Genomic DNA, 21,798 nt, shown 5'->3' on the forward strand with positions numbered 1-21,798 from the left:
ATAAGCTGTTGTGTCTGTTTTAAACCTCCATCTCCTCTCAGATTGTCTGTTTTAAACCTCCATCTCCTATCAGATTGTCTGTTTTAAACCTCCATCTCCTATCAGATTGTCTGTTTTAAACCTCCATCTCCTATCAGATTGTCTGTTTTAAACCTCTAAACCTCTCACCTAAGGATAATGTATATGAGCCTGCCTTGTTCAGCCCACCAAAGGATAATGTATATGAGCCTGCCTTGTTCAGCCCACCAAAGGATAATGTATATGAGCCTGCCTTGTTCAGCCCACCTAGGTTTCCTAGAGTCCTTTATGCGTAGTAAAGTGTTGTTGTGGTTTGACGTCCTCAGGCTAAGTGTGAGTCAGTGGATGGAGAAAACATCACCTGTGTCTGTCCAGAAGGGTACGTTGGAGACGGAGTCACATGCTACGGGACGATGCTAGAGGTAGGCTATACCGTACCTGTGGTACCTGGGGTAGTATTCATTAGTCTGACACTGTTGCAAAACGTTTTGCCCCATGGCAAGTAAAATTGCAACGGAAAACAAAAAAACTAAAGTGTGCGTTGGACAAATTCAGGTAGGGTTTCCTTCTGTGTGCTTCCCCTGCCTTACCTAGACAGGTGGTTGCGTTTTGGTACTGTTTCACTGACTGTTATTGTGCTGACTTGTTTTGTTTGTTAGGAACTGGACATGAATACCAATCTGTATGGTTTTTACCGCCTGATACAGGTCTGTAGCTGTCTATCTTTTTTTACTTTCCTTTTGGCTCTAACTCTCTCCATATCATTTAAGATGTATTTGTATTTCTACACATCATATTCCTGTAGATACAGAGCCTTCAGAAAGTATTCACACCCCTTGACTTATACCACATTTTGTTGTTACAGCCTGAATTGATGAAGTATATTATTTCTCTCACCCATCTACACACCCTAACCCATAATGACAAAGTGAAAACAGGCTTTTAGACATTTTAGCATATCTATTGAAAATTAAATACAGAAATATCTCATTTACGTAAGTATTCATACCCCTGAGTCAATACTTTGTAGAAGCACCATTGGCAGTGATTACAGCTGTGAGTGTTTCTGGGTAAGTCTCTAAGAGTCATTACAGCTGTGAGTGTTTCTGGGTAAGTCTCTAAGAGTCATTACAGCTGTGAGTGTTTCTGGGTAAGTCTCTAAGAGCGATTACAGCTGTGAGTGCTTCTGGGTAAGTCTCTAAGAGTCATTACAGCTGTGAGTGTTTTTGGGTAAGTCTCTAAGAGTCATTACAGCTGTGAGTGTTTTTGGGTAAGTCTCTAAGAGTCATTACAGCTGTGAGTGTTTCTGGGTAAGTCTCTAAGAGCGATTACAGCTGTGAGTGCTTCTGGGTAAGTCTCTAAGAGTCATAACAGCTGTGAGTGTTTTTGGGTAAGTCTCTAAGAGTCATTACAGCTGTGAGTGTTTTTGGGTAAGTCTCTAAGAGTCATTACAGCTGTGAGTGTTTCTGGGTAAGTCTCTAAGAGCGATTACAGCTGTGAGTGCTTCTGGGTAAGTCTCTAAGAGTCATTACAGCTGTGAGTGTTTTTGGGTAAGTCTCTAAGAGTCATTACAGCTGTGAGTGTTTTTGGGTAAGTCTCTAAGAGTCATTACAGCTGTGAGTGTTTCTGGGTAAGTCTCTAAGAGTCATTACAGCTGTGAGTGTTTCTGGGTAAGTCTCTAAGAGTCATTACAGCTGTGAGTGTTTCTGGGTAAGTCTCTAAGAGCGATTACAGCTGTGAGTGCTTCTGGGTAAGTCTCTAAGAGTCATTACAGCTGTGAGTGTTTCTGGGTAAGTCTCTAAGAGCTTTCACACACCTGGATTGAACAATATTTGCACATGATTTATTTATGTATTATTTAAGCTCTGTCAAGTTGGTTGTTAATCATTGCTAGACAACCATTTTCAAGTCTTGCTGTAGATTTTCAACCCATTTCAGTCAAAACTGTAACTAGGTCACTCAGGAACATTCAGTGTCGCAAGCAACACACGTATGTATTTGGCCTAGTGTTTTAGGTTTTGTCCTGCTGAAAGGAGAATTTGTCTCTCAGCGTCTGGTAGGAAAGCAGACTGAACCAGGTTTTCATTTATTTTTATCCTAAAAAAACTCCCAAGTCCTTGCCGATGACAAGCATACCCATAACATGATGCAGCCCCCACCATGCTAAAAGTCACCTTGTTTAAGGGAGATTTACACAGTTATCAAAATGTGGAACCAGTGTAAGCCTGCACAAAACACAGTCCTTATTTAAAGTGTTTGTAAAATCCCATATGGAAAAAATGAATGGTGGAAAACGATTGGAAAACCTCTCTGGTCTTTGTGGTTGAATCTGTGTTTGAAATTCACTGCTCGACTGAGAGACCTTACAGATAATTGTATGTGTGGGGTACAGAGATGAGGTAATCATGTTAAACACTATTATTGCACACAGAGTGTGATTTGAACTTATTTAGACATAACAAAGGGGTTGAATACTTATTCACTCAAGACATTTCAGCTTTTCATTTTTTATTTTTTTGTAAAGATTTCGAAAAACAATTATTCCACTTTGACATTATGGGGTATTGTGTTTAGGCCAGTGACACAAAATCTCAATTTAATCCATTTTAAATTCAGGCTGTAACACAACAAAGTGTAGAAAAGTTATGGGGTATGAATACATTCTGAAGGCACTTTATAAAGGTCAGGGATTGATCCTTCCTGTTTCTGTCCCCTCTCTTAGAGGTCGTCAGAGTTTGACCTGAGTGGGAATCTAACGGCTCTGGTACCTTCCAGGGACGTTATCCGCAATCTAACCACCTCTGAGCAGGACTTCTGGTTTAGCCGCTACAGGCTCCCATACCTTCTAAAGTAATTGACCTTACCATGCCATTCCTACCTTATCATAACATACCTTACCATACCTTACCTTATCATAACATACCTTACCATACCTTACCTTACCATACTATACCATTCCTTACCTTACCATACTATACCATTCCTTACATAAAATTCCTTACCTTACTTTACCTTACCATACCTTACCTTATCATAACATACCCTACCATAACTTACCTTACCATACCTTACCTTATCATAACATACCCTACCATAACTTACCTTACCATACTATACCATTCCTTACCCTACCATACCATAAAATTCCTTACCTTACTTTAACTTACTTTACCTTACCATGCCATACTATACCATACCTTACCTTACCTTACCATTCCTTACTATACCATTCCTTACCTTACCATACCATACCATACCATTCCTTACCTTACAATACCATACCATACTATACCATACCATACCATACCTTACCTTACCAAACCATACTATACCATACCCTACCTTACCATACCTTACCATGCCATACTATACCATACCTTACCTTACCATACCTTACCATGCCATACTATACCATACCTTACCTAACCATACCATACCATTTCTTACCTTACCAGACCATACCATACCTTACCATTCCTTACCTTACCATACCTTACCATGCCATACTATACCATACCTTACCTTACCATTCCTTACCTTACCATTCCTTACCTTACCAGACCATGCCATTCCTTACCTTACCATACCATACCTTACCAGACCATACCAAACCATACCTTAACCTTACCTTACAATACCATACCATACCATTCCTTACCAGACCATACCTTACCATACATTACCTTACCATACCTTACCTTACCATACCATACCATACCTTACCTTACCATACCATACCTTACCTTACCTTACCTTACCATACCTTACCATACCATGCCATACCTTACCTTACCATACCATACCTTACCTTACCATACCATACCATACCTTACCATACCATGCCATACCTTACCTTAGCTTACCTTAGCATACCATACCTTACCTTACCTTACCATACCATACCATACCATACCATACCTTACCATACCTTACCTTACCAGACCATACCATTTCCTTACCAGACCATACCTTACCTTACCATTCCTTACCTTACCTTACCAGACCATACCTTACCTTACCTTACCAGACCATACCATTACCTTACCTTACCTTACCTTACCTTACCTTACCTTACCTTACCTTACCATTCCTTACCTTACCATACCATACTATACCATACCCTACCTTACCACACCTTACCATGCCATACTATACTATACCATACCTTACCTTACCATTCCTTACCCTACCTTACCTTACCTTACCTTACCATACCTTACCTTACCTTACCATTCCTTACCTTACCAGACCATGCCATTCCTTACCTTACCATACCATACCTTACCTTACCAGACCATACCATACCATACCATACCTTACCTTACCAGACCATACCATACCATACCATACCATTCCTTACCAGACCATACCTTACCATACATTACCTTACCATACCTTACCTTACCATACCTTTCCATACCCTACCTTATCTTACCTAACCTTACCTTATGTTACCTTACCTTACCGTATCTTACCATATCTTACCTCACCTTACCATACCTTACCTTACCTTACCTTACCATACCTTACCTTACCTTACCTTACCTTACCTTACCTTACCTTACCATACCTCACCTTACCATACCTTACCTTACCTTATCTTACCTCACCTTACCATACCTTACCTTACCTTACCTTACCATACCTTACCTTACCATACCTTACCATACCATACCATACCATACCGTACCGTACCATACCATACCTTACCTTACCATACCATGCCATACCTTACCTTAGCTTACCTTAGCATACCATACCTTACCTTACCATACCATACCATACCTTACCTTACCTTACCATACCATACCATACCTTACCTTACCTTACCTTACCATACCATGTCATACCTTACCTTAGCTTACCTTAGCATACCATTCCTTACCTTACCATGCCATACTATACCATACCTTACCTTACCATTCCTTACTATACCATTCCTTACCTTACCTTACCATACCATACTATACCATACCCTACCTTACCATACCTTACCATGCCATACTATACCATACCATACCATACCTTACCTTACCATTCCTTACCTTACCTTACCTTACCTTACCTTACCATACCATACCATACTATACCATACCTTACCTTACCTTACCGTACCTTACCATACCATACCATTCCTTACCTTACCTTACCATTCCTTACCTTACCTTACCTTACCATACCATACTATACCATACCTTACCTTACCATTCCTTACCCTACCATGCCATACTATACCATACCTCACCTTACCAGACCATACCATTACCTTACCAGACCATACCATTACCCTACCTTACCAGACCATACCTTACCTTACCATACCTTACCTTACCTTACCAGACCATACCATACCATGACCTTACCTTACCTTACCTTACCTTACCTTACCTTACCATTCCTTACCTTACTTTACCATGCCATACTATACCATACCTTACCTTACCTTACCATACCATACTATACCATACCCTACCTTACCATACCTTACCATGCCATACTATACCATACCATACCATACCTTACCATTCCTTACCTTACCTTACCCTACCTTACCATGCCATACCATACCATACTATACCATACCTTACCTTACCTTACCTTACCTTACCGTACCTTACCATACCATACCATTCCTTACCTTACCTTACCATTCCTTACCTTACCTTACCTTACCTTACCTTACCATACCATACTATACCATACCATACTATACCATACCTTACCTTACCTTACCTTACCTTACCTTACCGTACCTTACCATACCATACCATTCCTTACCTTACCTTACCTTACCATTCCTTACCTTACCTTACCTTACCAGACCATACCTTGCCATGCCATGCCTTAACATTACCTTACCATACCTTACCTTACCTTACCATACCTTACCTTACCATTCCTTACCTTACCTTACCTTACCCTACCATACTATACCTTAACTTTCCAGACCATACCATTCCTTACCTTACCAGACCATACCATTCCTTACCTTACCTTACCATACCATACTATACCATACCCTACCTTACCATACCTTACCATGCCATACTATACCATACCATACCATACCTTACCTTACCATTCCTTACCTTACCTTACCTTACCTTACCTTACCATACCATACCATACTATAACATACCTTACCTTACCTTACCTTACCGTACCTTACCATACCATACCATACCATACCATTCCTTACCTTACCTTACCTTACCATTCCTTACCTTACCTTACCTTACCATACCATACCATACTATACCATACCTTACCTTACCTTACCATTCCTTACACTACCATGCCATACTATACCATACCTCACCTTACCAGACCATACCATTACCTTACCAGACCATACCATTACCTTACCTTACCTTACCAGACCAGACCATACCTTACCTTACCATACCATACCTTACCAGACCATACCATACCATTACCTTACCTTACCTTACCATTCCTTACCTTACTTTACCATGCCATACTATACCATACCTTACCTTACCATACCATACTATACCATACCCTACCTTACCTTACCTTACCATGCCATACTATACTATACCATACCATACCATACCATACCATACCATACCATACCATACCTTACCATTCCTTACCTTACCTTACCTTACCTTACCATGCCATACCATACTATACCATACCTTACCTTACCTTACCTTACCGTACCTTACCATACCATACCATTCCTTACCTTACCTTACCATTCCTTACCTTACCTTACCTTACCTTACCATACCATACTATACCATACCATACCATACTATACCATACCTTACCTTACCTTACCTTACCGTACCTTACCATACCATACCATTCCTTACCTTACCTTACCATTCCTTACCTTACCTTACCTTACCTTACCAGACCATACCTTGCCATGCCATGCCTTAACATTACCTTACCATACCTTACCTTACCAGACCACACCTTACCTTACCAGACCATTCCTTACCTTACCTTACCTTACCTTACCTTACCATAGCTTACCTTACCTTACCAGACCATACCTTACCATACATTACCTTACCATACCTTACCTTACCTCACCTTACCATACCTTACCTTATCTTACCTTATCATACCTTACCTTATCTTACCTTACCTTAGCTTACCTTACCTTACCATACCATACCATAGCTTACCTTACCATACCATACCATACCATACCTTACCTTACCATACCATACCTTACCTTAGCTTACCATACCATACCATACCATACCTTACCTTACCATACCATACCTTACCATACCTTACCTTACCATACCATACCTTACCTTACCATACCTTACCATACCATACCATACCATACCTTACCTTACCATACCATACCATACCATAACATACCTTACCTTACCATACCTTACCATACCATACCTTACAGTCTGCACAATTATATTTTCACATCAACTAATACCATGCAGTTGATTACAGTTGCATCTCTTTTCAACATGAAAAGAAACCAATAAAAACATTTACTCTTTACAATGGTATTTTTCTAATTATCTTTTTCAAGAACGTTTGTATATTGTCCCATACATTAATCTGTACTACTTAATTTTTGTTATTTCATTTTTATTTTTATTTTGTCGACCTCACAGCAGTTGTCGCGACCCCGACTTTCAATATCACTGTTATAAAGTAATGTACTAATAATGTCAATCTGAAGTGAATATACCAGGTGGAGTGAGAGGTTTAACTGCTCTAAGGCAGGGATTCCCAAACCTTTTCTATCAGGCCCCCCTTCCAGCATGGGGGAACATCCTTCGCCCCAAGTCTATTTCTATAGGCACAAGCATTGTTGAGAGAAAATGTTGCAGGTTTAAAGCTTATTTCCTGCAATTCAACACATTTTGTCATGGAGTTCAGAGCTGTTTTAAAGCATATTTTCTTGGAAATCTATAAATTTTGCCATGTCTAATGTGACATTTGAGTGACTCGAACATTGCTATAAAATCGAATGGCTAAAAAACATTAGTTGACGTGGGCTAGTTGATCTGGACATTTCTGACAAGTTATGAAACTCTCTCTACGGTCTGTAATGACTGACATGACAAGAGGAACTGATGTAATACCCAAGTTCTAAATTGCACTTTGTTCATTCTACCGTTACAACTTTCAAGCGTAAGTTTCAAGCCCCCCTGTCGACCCCTGGAGGGGGGGGGTTCGCCCCACAGTTTGGAAACGAGTGCTCTAAGACACGGAGTCTTGGTTTAGGTTAGGATTGGGTCACGGGAAGATGATCCTAGCTCTGTACCTGAGGGAAACGTCACCCAGGAAGCATTTGGCAGAAATTCAAACCAATCACGGGTTGTAGACAATTATGCTTTTAAAGGCAACGTTCGAGCATAGGTGGAAGTCAGGTTCACGATAAAACACTACATATGTCGGCTCAATCCACATCGCCTTTATTTTTATCTTTTTTATTGCATATTTTATTCATTTATTTGGTCTCGTTGAAATAAAAATACATTTTTCAAGGCTATAACACGGGATTAGATTGAATCCCGGCCTTAGACACACTCCTCTTTCTCCCCAGAGCCCACTTCCTCCAGGGGATATTCTCCATAGAGGACCTGGACAAGCAGGTCAACCAGCGGTTACCCACTCTACACTTGCCTACTACATGGGAGGTCAAAACTGTTGATGGGGTAAGTTGAAGATGTTGTTATCGTTGCTCTTGTTGCCGTAGGGTCTACAGCCATGTCTCAAGATGATCTGACTGTGACTGTCTTCTTTGTGTTTCAGGAAGTTAGGATAGAGAATGCAACCATCTTCACCCCCAACATCCTGGTTCTTCTCTGTGTTTCAGGAAGTTAGGATAGAGAATGAAACCATATTCACCCCCAACATATTGGTTCTTCTTTGTGTTTCAGGAAGTTAGGATAGAGAATGCAACCATCTTCACCCCCAACATCCTGGTTTTTCTTCTCACCCCCAACATCCTGGTTCTTCTTTGTGTTTCAGGAAGTTAGGATAGAGAATGCAACCATCCTCACCCCCAACATCCTGGTTCTTCTTTGTGTTTCAGGAAGTTAGGATAGAGAATGCAACCATCCTCACCCCCAACATCCTGGTTCTTCTTTGTGTTTCAGGAAGTTAGGATTGAGAATGCAACCATCCTCACCCCCAACATCCTGGTTCTTCTTTGTGTTTCAGGAAGTTAGGATAGAGAATGCAACCATCCTCACCCCCAACATCCTGGTTCTTCTTTGTGTTTCAGGAAGTTAGGATAGAGAATGCAACCATCCTCACTCCCAACATCCTGGTTCTTCTTTGTGTTTCAGGAAGTTAGGATAGAGAATGCAACCATCCTCACCCCCAACATCCTGGTTCTTCTTTGTGTTTCAGGAAGTTAGGATAGAGAATGCAACCATCCTCACCCCCAACATCCTGGTTCTTCTTTGTGTTTCAGGAAGTTAGGATAGAGAATGCAACCATCCTCACCCCCAACATCCTGGTTCTTCTTTGTGTTTCAGGAAGTTAGGATAGAGAATGCAACCATCCTCACCCCCAACATCCTGGTTCTTCTTTGTGTTTCAGGAAGTTAGGATAGAGAATGCAACCATCCTCACCCCCAACATCCTGGTTCTTCTTTGTGTTTCAGGAAGTTAGGATAGAGAATGCAACCATCCTCACCCCCAACATCCTGGTTCTTCTTTGTGTTTCAGGAAGTTAGGATAGAGAATGCAACCATCCTCACCCCCAACATCCTGGTTCTTCTTTGTGTTTCAGGAAGTTAGGATAGAGAATGCAACCATCCTCACCCCCAACATCCCTTCTATCAACGGATACATCCACATCATTAATACGGTAACGTGTAACAGGTCACCGCTTTAGTCTGTGGATATAAATGAACTTCACACGAACTTGCTTTAATTTGCTTGAATTTAATATTCCAAAATCTTTTAGAGGTTAAATGAATCCTGTGTTGATGCTTTTGTGTTTTCAGGTTCTGTTACCCCCCTTGTCAGACATCCCACCAGAACCCCCAGGCCTGATGCAGTTCCTCAACACCACCCCTACCTTCAGTCTCTTTACACAGGCAGCACTGGTACGTTATTTTTGGTAGGTTGGTACGTTGTAACGTGAGGCAGCTTGATGTACAAGTACACCCCATGGACAGGACGCTTGTGCTCTGCTGTCACATGCTATTACCAAGGTAACAATATTTACATGTTTCCTTCATATTAAATCCAACCCCCCCCCCCCCCCCCCCCTGTCCTTCTATGTGTCTGTTACGTGTCTGGTATCAGCTCGATCAGAGATATTATTGACTTTGTTTTCTGTTTTTCCCGTAATCTCCCTCCAGCTCTACAACCTGACAGAGGAGATTGGCGTCTATGATTATACGCTCCTACTTCCACACGACGCCGCCGTCCGAAATTACCTGAGCCAGACCAACTCTACACAACTAGTAGGTAGCGATTACCTGAGCCAGACTAACTCTTCATACCTGGTAGGTAGAGATTACCTGAGCCAGACCAACTCTACACAACTAGTAGGTAGCGATTACCTGAGCCAGACTAACTCTACACAACTAGTAGGTAGCGATTACCTGAGCCAGACCAACTCTACACAACTAGTAGGTAGAGATGACCTGAGCCAGACTAACTCTACACAACTAGTAGGTAGAGATGACCTGAGCCAGACTAACTCTACACAACTAGTAGGTAGCGATTACCTGAGCCAGACCAACTCTACACAACTAGTAGGTAGCGATTACCTGAGCCAGACTAACTCTACACACCTGGTAGGTAGAGATTACCTGAGCCAGACCAACTCTACACAACTAGTAGGTAGCGATTACCTGAGCCAGACTAACTCTTCATACCTGGTAGGTAGAGATTACCTGAGCCAGACTAACTCTACACACCTGGTAGGTAGAGATTACCTGAGCCAGACCAACTCTACATACCTGGTAGGTAGAGATTACCTGAGCCAGACTAACTCTACATACCTGGTAGGTAGAGATTACCTGAGCCAGACCAACTCTACATACCTGGTAGGTAGAGATTACCTGAGCCAGACTAACTCTACATAGCTGGTAGGTATATGTTTTTTCAAGATGATTGCCCGAGAACTATCACCCAACCATCGGGTATCTCACTGCACCGTCATACGCCATGTTTTCAAATTAATATATTTAGATGTCTTTCTTTAAATGATCCTTAATAATCTGAACCCGTTCTCTAGATATATTCTAGTGAGGCTGTCAACAAAATTCGAACTAAAAGATGCACCGTACTTAAAGGAATGGCTTAAGATAAATATACTGAAAACCCCATTGAATGAAAACTCCACATGAAAATCTGTTGGCCAGTAAGTGGGAGGGTTTTCAGTGGTTGAATTACATTTACTCAGAGCGCGCAAGGGAATCACGGCCATTACACACCCGCATAAAGTAAGTCTGAATACCAACTACTGCGAAGTGCTTAGGAAAGTGTGTAATTTCCTAAATCGGAATCGGGCCCTCATACCATAATAACTATGTTGTTACTTGTCAACAGGGTGAAGAGGTATTGAAATACCACGTCATTCTTCATGAACAGCTGTTCCCGAATCATCTGAGGGATGGGATGGTGAAGGACACATTACTTGGGAGGGCCTACCAGATCATGTTCCACCTGGGCAAGAACAATGAGGTACGCTATTCACTATTTGGCAGTTGTTTGTTTGTTTGTTTGTTTGTTTGATTGATTGATTTATTAGTTAATTGATTTGATTGATTGGTTGCATTTTGAGAAACACTCCCTCTGTGTCCCAATTAAATCTTATTGTTTAATGTTTTTATTGAACCTTTATTTTGACAGGGAATCATGCTGAGACCAAGGTCTCTTTTGCAGATGAGCCCTGTAAAAATATACAAAGCAATACAATATTAAAAGCAGAGATACACAATTACAAGGAAAGAAAACAAATGCGTCCTTCAGTAAAAAGGTCGTCAATCAACCATCTGGATTACCCTGGCCTAGAGGCACGAAAACATCACATTTTGGAAAAATACTAAAAGCTGATTTATCTAACTCTGTGAAGACCAAAGGCATTTCTAGAGATAGAGCTGTCTGTTTCCATGGCTTAACCAACTAGACTTGTAATTTAACAATTGTATTCGTATTTACAGATGGCATACAAGTTTGTTATTTAACAACCTGTCTCGGACACACGTTCCGCTAACGGAACCTCCTCCCCCAACATTCCGCTGAAAAGGCAGCGCGGGAAATTCAAAAATATTTTTTTGAAATATTTCACTTTCACACATTAACTAAATCCAATACACCAAATGAAAGATAAACGTCTTGTTAATCTACCCATCGTGTCCGATTTCTTAAATGTTTTACAGCAAAAACACAACATATATTTATGTTAGATCACCACCAAATCCAATAAAACACACAGCCATTTTTCCCAGCCAAAGATAAAGTCACAAAAGCAGAATTAGAGATAAAATTAATCACTAACCTTTGATAATCTTCATCAGATGACACTCATAGGACACCATGTTACACAATACATTTATGTTCGATAATATGCATATTTATATCCACAAATCTCGGTTTACATTGGCGCCATGTTCAGAAATGCCTCCAAAATATCAGGAGTAATTACAGAGAGCCACGTCATATAACAGAAATACTCATCATAAACTTTGACGAAAGATACATGTTTTACATATAATTAAAGATACACTGGCTCTTAATGCAACCGCTGTGTCAGATTTTTTTTTTTTACTTTACGAAAAAAGCATACCATGCAATAATCTGAGACGGCGCTCAGAGGTACACAACATTTCTCCGCCATGTTGGAGTCAACAGAAATACGAAATTACATCATAAATATTCCCTTACCTTTGATGATCTTTAATCAGAATGCAATGCAAGGAATCCTTGTTCTGCAATAAATTGTTGTTTTGTTCGATAATGTCCATTACTAGTGTCCAATTAGCTACTTTTGCTAGCACGTTTAGCTCACATGTCCAAACGTTGGCGCCTGTCCAGGCGAACTCGGACGAAAACTTCAAAAAGTTAGATTCCAGGTCGAATAAACTGGTCAAACTAAGTAGAGAATCAATCTTCAGGATGTTGTTATCATATATATCCAATACCGTTCTGACCGGAGCATTCATTTTTGTGTACAGAGTAATGGAACGCAAGGCGATAACAAGACTAATGTGCACAACCAGGAACTGGCATTCTGCCAGACCACATACCATTCCCCTCCCATCCGGTCCCACATCACACTAGAGGCTTCATTCCACGTTCTGCTGACTGTTGACAACTAGTGGAAGGTGTAGGAAGTGCGAACAGATCCATATCTTACTGGGATGTGAATAGGCGATGAGTTGAAAATCAACCAGCCCCAGAATTGTCACTTCCTGTTTGGAAGTTTGCCTGCCCTATGAGTTCTGTTATACTCACAGACATAATTCAAACAGTTTTAGAAACTTCAGAGTGTTTTCTATCCAATAGTAATAATAATATGCATATATTAGCATCTGAGACAGAGTAGGAGTCAGTTCACTATGGGCACACAATTCATCCAAAGTGAAAATGCTGCCCCCTATCCCACAAAGGCTATTAGGCACATGAAAGTTCACATGTTCCAGAAGGCATTTCTGCCCAAAAAATGCATTTTGCTTAAAAAAAGTTCACGTTCAAATGGCGCTCCTGTGAAGTAGCGTGAGTTTCCTGAAATTAGTCACATTTTGAACATATGAAATAGTAGTTTTTATGATGTCAGTAGTTGTGGTTCAGTAGTTTTGGTCAGTAGTTGTGTGGTCAGAAGTAGTGTGGTTGTGTTTGTATTCAGAAGTTGTGTGGTTGTGGTCAGTAGTTGTGGTCAGTAGTTGTGTGGATGTGGTCAGAAGTAGTGGTCAGTAGTTGTGTGGTTGTGGTCAGTAGTTGTGTGGTTATGGTCAGTAGTTAGATGTGTTGTCAGTAGTTGTGTGGTCAGAAGCTGTGTGGTTGTAGTCAGTAGTTAGATGTGTTGTCAGTAGTTGTGTGGTTATGGTCAGTAGTCATTGGACACTGTGCTATCTAACCTCCAAACAAGCTTCAATGCCATACAACACTCCTTCCGTGGCCTCCAACTGCTCTTAAAAGCTAGTAAAACCAAATGCATGCTTTTCAACCGATCGCTGCCTGCACCCGCATGCCCGACTAGCATCACCACCCTGGATGGTTCAGACCTAGAATATGTGGACATCTATAAGTACCTACAGAGAAGTACCTACAGTCTGGCTAGACTGCAAACTCTCCTTCCAGACTCATATCAAACATCTCCAATCGAAAATCAAATCAAGAGTCGGCTTTCAATTCCGCTACAAAGCCTCCTTCACTCACGCCGCCAAGCTTACCCTAGTAAAACTGACTATCCTACCGATCCTCGACTTCGGCGATGTCATCTACAAAATGGCTTCCAACACTCTACTCAGCAAACTGGATGCAGTCTATCACAGTGCCATCTGTTTTGTCACTAAAGCACCTTATACCACCCACCACTGCGACTTGCTCTAGTCGGCTGGCCCTCGCTACATATTCGTCGCCAGACCCACTGGCTCCAGGTCATCTACAAGTCCATGCTAGGTAAAGCTCCGCCTTATCTCAGTTCACTGGTCACGATGGCAACACCCATCCGTAGCACGCGCTCCAGCAGGTGTATCTCACTGATCATCCCTAAAGCCAACACCTCATTTGGCCGCCTTTCGTTCCAGTACTCTGCTGCCTGTGACTGGAACGAATTGCAAAGATCGCTGAAGTTGGAGAATGTTATCTCCCTCACCAACTTCAAAAATCAGCTATCTGAGCAGCTAACCGATCGCTGCAGCTGTACATAGTCTATTGGTAAATAGCCCACCCTTTTTCACCTACCTCATCCCCATACTGTTTTTATTTATTTACTTTTCTGCTCTTTTGCACACCAATATCTCTACCTGTACATGACCATCTGATCATTTATCACTCCAGTGTTAATCTGCAATATTGTAATTATTCGCCTACCTTCTCATGCCTTTTGCACACATTGTATATAGACTCCCCCTTTGTTTTCTACTGTGTTATTGACTTGTTAATTGTTTACTCCATGTGTAACTCTGTGTTGTCTGCTCACACTGCTATGCTTTATCTTGGCCAGGTCGCAGTTGCAAATGAGAACTTGTTCTCAACTAGCCTACCTGGTTAAATAAAGGTGTTCTCAACTAGCCTACCTGGTTAAATAAAGGTGTTCTCAACTAGCCTACCTGGTTAAATAAAGGTGTTCTCAACTAGCCTACCTGGTTAAATAAAGGTGTTCTCAACTAGCCTACCTGGTTAAATAAAGGTGTTCTCAACTAGCCTACCTGGTTAAATAAAGGTGAAAAAAAAAAAAAAAAAAAAAAAAGTTAGATGTGTTGTCAGTAGTTGTGTGGTCAGAAGCTGTGTGGTTGTGGTCAGTAGTTAGATGTGTTGTCAGTAGTTGTGTGGTCAGAAGTTGTGTGGTTGTGGTCAGTAGTTAGATGTGTTGTCAGTAGTTGTGTGGTTATGGTCAGTAGTTAGATGTGTTGTCAGTAGTTGTGTGGTCAGAAGTTGTGTGGTTGTGGTCAGTAGTTAGATGTGTTGTCAGTAGTTGTGTGGTTGTGGTCAGAAGTTGTGTGGTTATGGTCAGTAGTTAGATGTGTGTCAGTAGTTGTGCAGTCAGAAGTTGTGTGGTTATGGTCAGTAGTTAGATGTGTGTCAGTAGTTGTGTGGTCTGAAGTTGTGTGGTTATGGTCAGTAGTTAGATGTGTGTCAGTAGTTGTGCAGTCAGAAGTTGTGTGGTTGTGTTTAGTAGTTATGTGGTTGTGATCAGTTGTTGTGGTCAGCAGTTGAGTGGTCAGTAGTTGTGTGGTCAGTAGTTTTGTGGTTGTGGTCAGTAGTTATGTAGTTGTTGTCAGTAATTGTGGTTAGTAGTTGTGTTTAGCAGTAGTCAGTAGCTGTGGTCAGTGGTGTTGTGGTCAGTAGTTATGAGCTGTTGCCAGATAATTGAATGTTCATTTCTCTACCATAAACTGCCATTTTAGAGAATTTGGCAACAGCAGACCACATGAAACAACGCCAGCCCAGGATCTCCATATCCGCGACCAGCCACCTGGACAGCTGATGAAACTATGGGTTTGCACAACAGAATCATTTCTGCCCAAACTTAGGGAAGCTCATCTGCATGATCGTCGTCCTCACCATGGCCTGCAGTTCGGCGTCGTAATGAACTTCAGTGGGAAAATGCTCACCTTCAATGGCCACTGACATGCTGGAGAAGTGTGCTCTTCACGGATGAATCCCGGTTTCAACTGTACCGGGCAGATGGCAAACAGCGTGTATTGCTTCATGTGGGCGAGCGGTTGGCTGATGTTAACGTTGTGAACAGAGAGCCCCATGGTGGCGGTGGGGTTATTGGTATGGGCCAGTATAAGCTACAGACAACTAACGCTATTTCATTTTATCGATGGCAATTTGAATGCACAGAGATACCGTGATGAGATCCTGAGGCCAGTTGTTGTGCCGTTCATGGGGCATGATAATGCACGGCCCCATTGTCGCAAGGATCGGTACACAATTCCTGGTAGCTGAAAATGTCCCAGTTCTTCCATGGCCAACATATTCCGACATGTCACCCATTGAGCATTTTTGGGATGCTCTGGATCGACGCATTCCAGTTTCCACCAATATCCAGCAACTTCACACAGACATTGAAGTGGAATGGGACAACATTCCACGGGACATAATCAATAGCCTGATCAATTTTATGTGAAGGAGATGTGTAATGCTGCACACCAGATACTGACTGGTTTTCTGATCCACAACCTTTTTTTAAGGTACAGTACCTGTCAAAGGTTTGACACTTTATTTGTACTTTTTTCGGCATTGTGGAATAATAGTGAAGACATCAATAAATACTATCATGTACTAACCAATCATGTACTAACCAATCATGTACTAACCAATCATGTACTAACCAATCATGTACTAACCAATCATGTACTAACCAATCATGTACTAACCAATCATGTACTAACCAATCATGTACTAACCAATCATGTACTAACCAAAAAAAGTGTTGAATATTCTAAATATATTTTAGATGATAGATTCTTCAAAGGAGCCAGCCTTTGCCTTCATGACAGCTTTGCACACTTTTGGCATTCTCTCAACCAGCTTCATGGGGTAGTCACCTGGAATACTTTGCCAACATTCTTAAAGGAGTTCCCACATATGATGAGCACTTGTTTGCTGCTTTTTCTCTGCAGTCCAACTCATCCCAAACCACCTCAATTGGGTTAAGGTCGAGTGATTGTGGAGGCCAGGTCATCTGATGCAGCACTCCATCACTCTCCTTCTTGGTCAAATAGCTCTTACACAGTCTGGAGGTGTGTTTGGGTCATTGTCCTGTTTAAAAAAAATGATAGTCCCACTAAGCACAAACCAGATGGGATGGCCCATCGCTGCAGAATGCTGTACCAGCCATGCTGGTTAAGTGGGCCTTGAATTCTAAATAAATCACAGACAGTGTCACCAGCAAAGCACCCCCACACCATCACACCTCCTCCTCCATGCTTCATGGTGGGAACCACACATGCGGAGATCATCCGTTCACCTACTCTACGTCTCACAAAGACACAGCGGTTGGAACCAAAAATATGAAATTTGGACTCATCAGACTAAAGGACAGATTTCCACCGGTCTAATGTCCATTGCTCGTGTTTCTTGGCCCAAGCAAGTCTATTCTTATTGGTGTCCTTTAGTAGTGGTTTCTTTGCAGCAAATTGACTTTGAAGGCCTGATTCACGCAGTCTCCTCTGAACAGTTGATGTTGAGATGTGTCTGTTACTTGAACTCTGTGAAGCATTTATTTGGGCTGCAATTTCTGAGGTGCAGTTAATTGCCGATTTCTGAGGCTGGTAACTCAAATGAACTTATCCTCTGCAGCAGAGTTAACTCTGGGTCCCATTCCTGTGGCGGTCCTCATGAGAGACAGTTTTAACATTGCTCTTGATGGTTTTCCCAAATACACTTGAATACATTTCTCGGGTTGACTGACCTTCATGTCTTTTAAGGTAATAATGGACTGTTGTTTCTCTTTGCTTATTTGAGCTGTTCTTGTCATAATATGGACTTGGTATTTTACCAAATAGGGCTATCTTCTGTATACCACCCCTACCTCCCAACACAATTGATAGGCTCAAACGCGATACGGAAAGAAATTCCGCAAATTAACTTTTGACAAGGCACACCTGTTAATTGAAATGCATTCCAGGTGACTACCTCATGAAGCTGGTTGAGAGAATTCCAAGAGTGTGCAAAGCTGTCATCAAGGCAAATGGTGGCTACTACTCAAATAAAGTGTTTAACCCTTTTTTTGGTTACTACATGATTCCATAAGTGTTATTTCATAGTTTTGATGTCGTTCTCCCCCGGGACTCCTTCCACTAAAGGTTATGGGGAACTACTTTGACCAGAGCTCCAGGTTGTCCTGAAATCCTGTTTGGAGGATTCCCGTAATCAGGCGGGAATCAGCGGGTAGATCTGTAATCCTCCAAACAGGAACCTTTCTGGAACAGTTTAGAATTTTGGGAAAGTTCCAGGGATTTTTGCAGCCCTTATTTGGGTAGTTATCTATATGTGTTTCAGAGCCCTTATTTGGGTTGTTATCTATGCATGTTTCAGAGCCCTTATTTGGGTTGTTATCTGAACGTGTTTCAGAGCCCTTATTTGGGTTGTTATCTGAACGTGTTTCAGAGCCCTTATTTGGGTTGTTATCTGAACGTGTTTCAGAGCCCTTATTTGGGTTGTTATCTATATGTGTTTCAGAGCCCTTATTTGGGTTGTTATCTATACGTGTTTCAGAGCCCTTATTTGGGTTGTTATCTATACGTGTTTCAGAGCCCTTATTTGGGTTGTTATCTGAACGTGTTTCAGAGCCCTTATTTGGGTTGTTATCTGAACGTGTTTCAGAGCCCTTATTTGGGTTGTTATCTATACGTGTTTCAGAGCCCTTATTTGGGTTGTTATCTGAACGTGTTTCAGAGCCCTTATTTGGGTTGTTATCTGAACGTGTTTCAGAGCCCTTATTTGGGTTGTTATCTGAACATGTTTCAGAGCCCTTATTTGGGTTGTTATCTGAATGTGCTTCAGAGCCCTTTTTTGGGTTGTTATCTGAATGTGTTTCAGAGCCCTTATTTGGGTTGTTATCTGAATGTGTTTCAGAGCCCTTATTTGGGTTGTTATCTGAATGTGTTTCAGAGCCCTTATTTGGGTTGTTATCTGAACGTGTTTCAGAGCCCTTATTTGGGTTGTTATCTGAACGTGTTTCAGAGCCCTTATTTGGGTTGTTATCTGAACGTGTTACAGAGCCCTTATTTGGGTTGTTATCTGAACATGTTTCAGAGCCCTTATTTGGGTTGTTATCTGAATGTGTTTCAGAGCCCTTATTTTGGTTGTTATCTGAATGTGTTTCAGAGCCCTTATTTGGGTTGTTATCTGAATGTGTTTCAGAGCCCTTATTTGGGTTGTTATCTGAATGTGTTTCAGAGCCCTTATTTGGGTTGTTATCTATACGTGTTTCAGAGCCCTTATTTGGGTTGTTATCTGAATGTGTTTCAGAGCCCTTATTTGGGTTGTTATCTGAATGTGTTTCAGAGCCCTTATTTTGGTTGTTATCTGAATGTGTTTCAGAGCCCTTATTTGGGTTGTTATCTGAATGTGTTTCAGAGCCCTTATTTGGGTTGTTATCTGAATGTGTTTCAGAGCCCTTATTTGGGTTGTTATCTATACGTGTTTCAGAGCCCTTATTTGGGTTGTTATCTGAATGTGTTTCAGAGCCCTTATTTGGGTTGTTATCTGAATGTGTTTCAGAGCCCTTATTTGGGTTGTTATCTGAACGTGTTTCAGAGCCATTATTTGGGTTGTTATCTGAACGTGTTTCAAAGCCCTTATTTGGGTTGTTATCTGAACGTCTTTCAGAGCCCTTATTTGGGTTGTTATCTATATGTGTTTCAGACTTTGGCCAATGATGTTCTGCTGGATGGGAGCCACAGTGAGACGAGAAACGGGGTGATCCTGGCCGTTCCCCAAGTCTTACAGGTCCATAAGAACCGATGCATTAAAGACGTGATCCTACGAGTCAGAGTAAGTGTGTGTGCGTGTGTATTTGTCAGAGTACTGATGGACGGAGACAGGAGGGGTGGTGAACTAGTAACTCAGCTATACTGATGGACAGAGACAGGAGGGGTGGTGAACTCAGCTGTACTGATGGACAGAGACAGGGGGGGTGGTGAACTAGTAACTCAGCTGTACTGATGGACAGAGACAGGAGGGGTGGTGAACTCAGCTGTACTGATGGACAGAGACAGGAGCGGTGGTGAACTAGTAACTCAGCTGTACTGATGGACAGAGACAGGAGGGGTGGTGAACTCAGCTGTACTGATGGACGGAGACAGGAGGGGTGGTGAACTAGTAACTCAGCTGTGCTGATGGACAGAGACAGGAGGGGTGGTGAACTCAGCTGTACTGATGGACGGAGACAGGAGGGGTGGTGAACTAGTAACTCAGCTGTACTGATGGACAGCGACAGGAGGGGTGGTGAACTAGTAACTCAGCTGTACTGATGGACAGAGACAGGAGGGGTGGTGAACTCAGCTGTACTGATGGACAGAGACAGGAGGGGTGGTGAACTCAGCTGTACTGATGGACAGAGACAGGAGCGGTGGTGAACTAGTAACTCAGCTGTACTGATGGACAGAGACAGGAGGGGTGGTGAACTCAGCTGTACTGATGGACAGAGGCAGGAGGGGTGGTGAACTCAGCTGTACTGATGGACAGAGGCAGGAGGGGTGGTGAACTCAGCTGTACTGATGGACAGAGACAGGAGGGGTGGTGAACTAGTAAGTCGGCTGTACTGATGTAGGTGAACTATTTGATATAGAAATGTATCAGTGATCTTACAGAGGAATGTTCTCTCTTTACGTGTGTGCCTGGGTGGGTGGGTGTGCCTGGGTGGGTGGGTGGGTGTGTCTGGGTGGGTGGGTGTGCCTGGGTGAGTGGGTGGGTGTGTCTGGGTGAGTGGATGGGTGTGCCTGGGTGGGTGGGTGTGCCTGGGGGGGTGGGTGTGTCTGGGTGAGTGGGTGTGCCTGGGTGAGTGGGTGAGTGTATGTGCCTGCATGCCTGGGTGTGTGTGTGCCTGGGTGGGTGGGTGTGCCTGGGTGGGTGGGTGTGCCTGGGTGAGTGGGTGTGCCTGGGGGGGTGGGTGTGTCTGGGTGAGTGGGTGTGCCTGAGTGAGTGGGTGAGTGTATGTGCCTGCATGCCTGGGTGTGTGTGTGCCTGGGTGGGTGTGCCTGGGTGGGTGGGTGTGCCTGGGTGAGTGGGTGTGCCTGGGTGTGTGTGTGCCTGGTTGTGTGTGTGCCTGGGTAGGTGGGTGTGCCTGGGTGGGTGGGTGTGCCTGGGTGGGTGGGTGTGCCTGGGTGTGTGTGTGCCTGGGTGGGTGTGTGCCTGGGTGGGTGGGTGTGCCTGGATGAGTGGGTGGGTGTGTCTGGGTGAGTGGGTGTGCCTGGGTGTGTGGGTGTGCCTGGGTGAGTGGGTGGGTGTGCCTGGGTGTGTGTGTGCCTGGGTGGGTGTGTGCCTGGGTGGGTGGGTGTGCCTGGGTGGGTGGGTGTGCCTGGGTGAGTGGGTGGGTGTGCCTGTGTGTGTGTGTGCCTGGGTGAGTGGGTGGGTGTGCCTGGGTGTGTGTGTGCCTGGGTGTGTGTGTGCCTGG

The 21,798-nt window shown here is 42.7% G+C and overlaps 1 protein-coding gene across 3 annotated transcripts in view; it reads left to right on the top strand.

Annotated features, from left to right (window-relative positions):
- The window catches only part of stab1 (stabilin 1), a 177,534-nt gene that overhangs the window by 61,381 nt on the left and 94,355 nt on the right, over positions 1-21,798 (top strand). For all 3 annotated transcript variants that reach the window (XM_031837524.1, XM_031836604.1, XM_031837078.1), the window contains exons 26-34: positions 345-440; positions 678-725; positions 2,741-2,868; positions 8,579-8,690; positions 9,775-9,852; positions 9,992-10,093; positions 10,352-10,456; positions 11,550-11,684; positions 20,049-20,177. In XM_031837524.1, coding sequence (XP_031693384.1) covers positions 345-440; positions 678-725; positions 2,741-2,868; positions 8,579-8,690; positions 9,775-9,852; positions 9,992-10,093; positions 10,352-10,456; positions 11,550-11,684; positions 20,049-20,177 — 933 coding nt within the window. The remainder of the gene's footprint in view (positions 1-344; positions 441-677; positions 726-2,740; positions 2,869-8,578; positions 8,691-9,774; positions 9,853-9,991; positions 10,094-10,351; positions 10,457-11,549; positions 11,685-20,048; positions 20,178-21,798) is intronic.

The sequence above is a fragment of the Oncorhynchus kisutch genome, linkage group LG1, assembly GCF_002021735.2.
Source record: "Oncorhynchus kisutch isolate 150728-3 linkage group LG1, Okis_V2, whole genome shotgun sequence".
Lineage (NCBI taxonomy): Eukaryota > Metazoa > Chordata > Actinopteri > Salmoniformes > Salmonidae > Oncorhynchus > Oncorhynchus kisutch.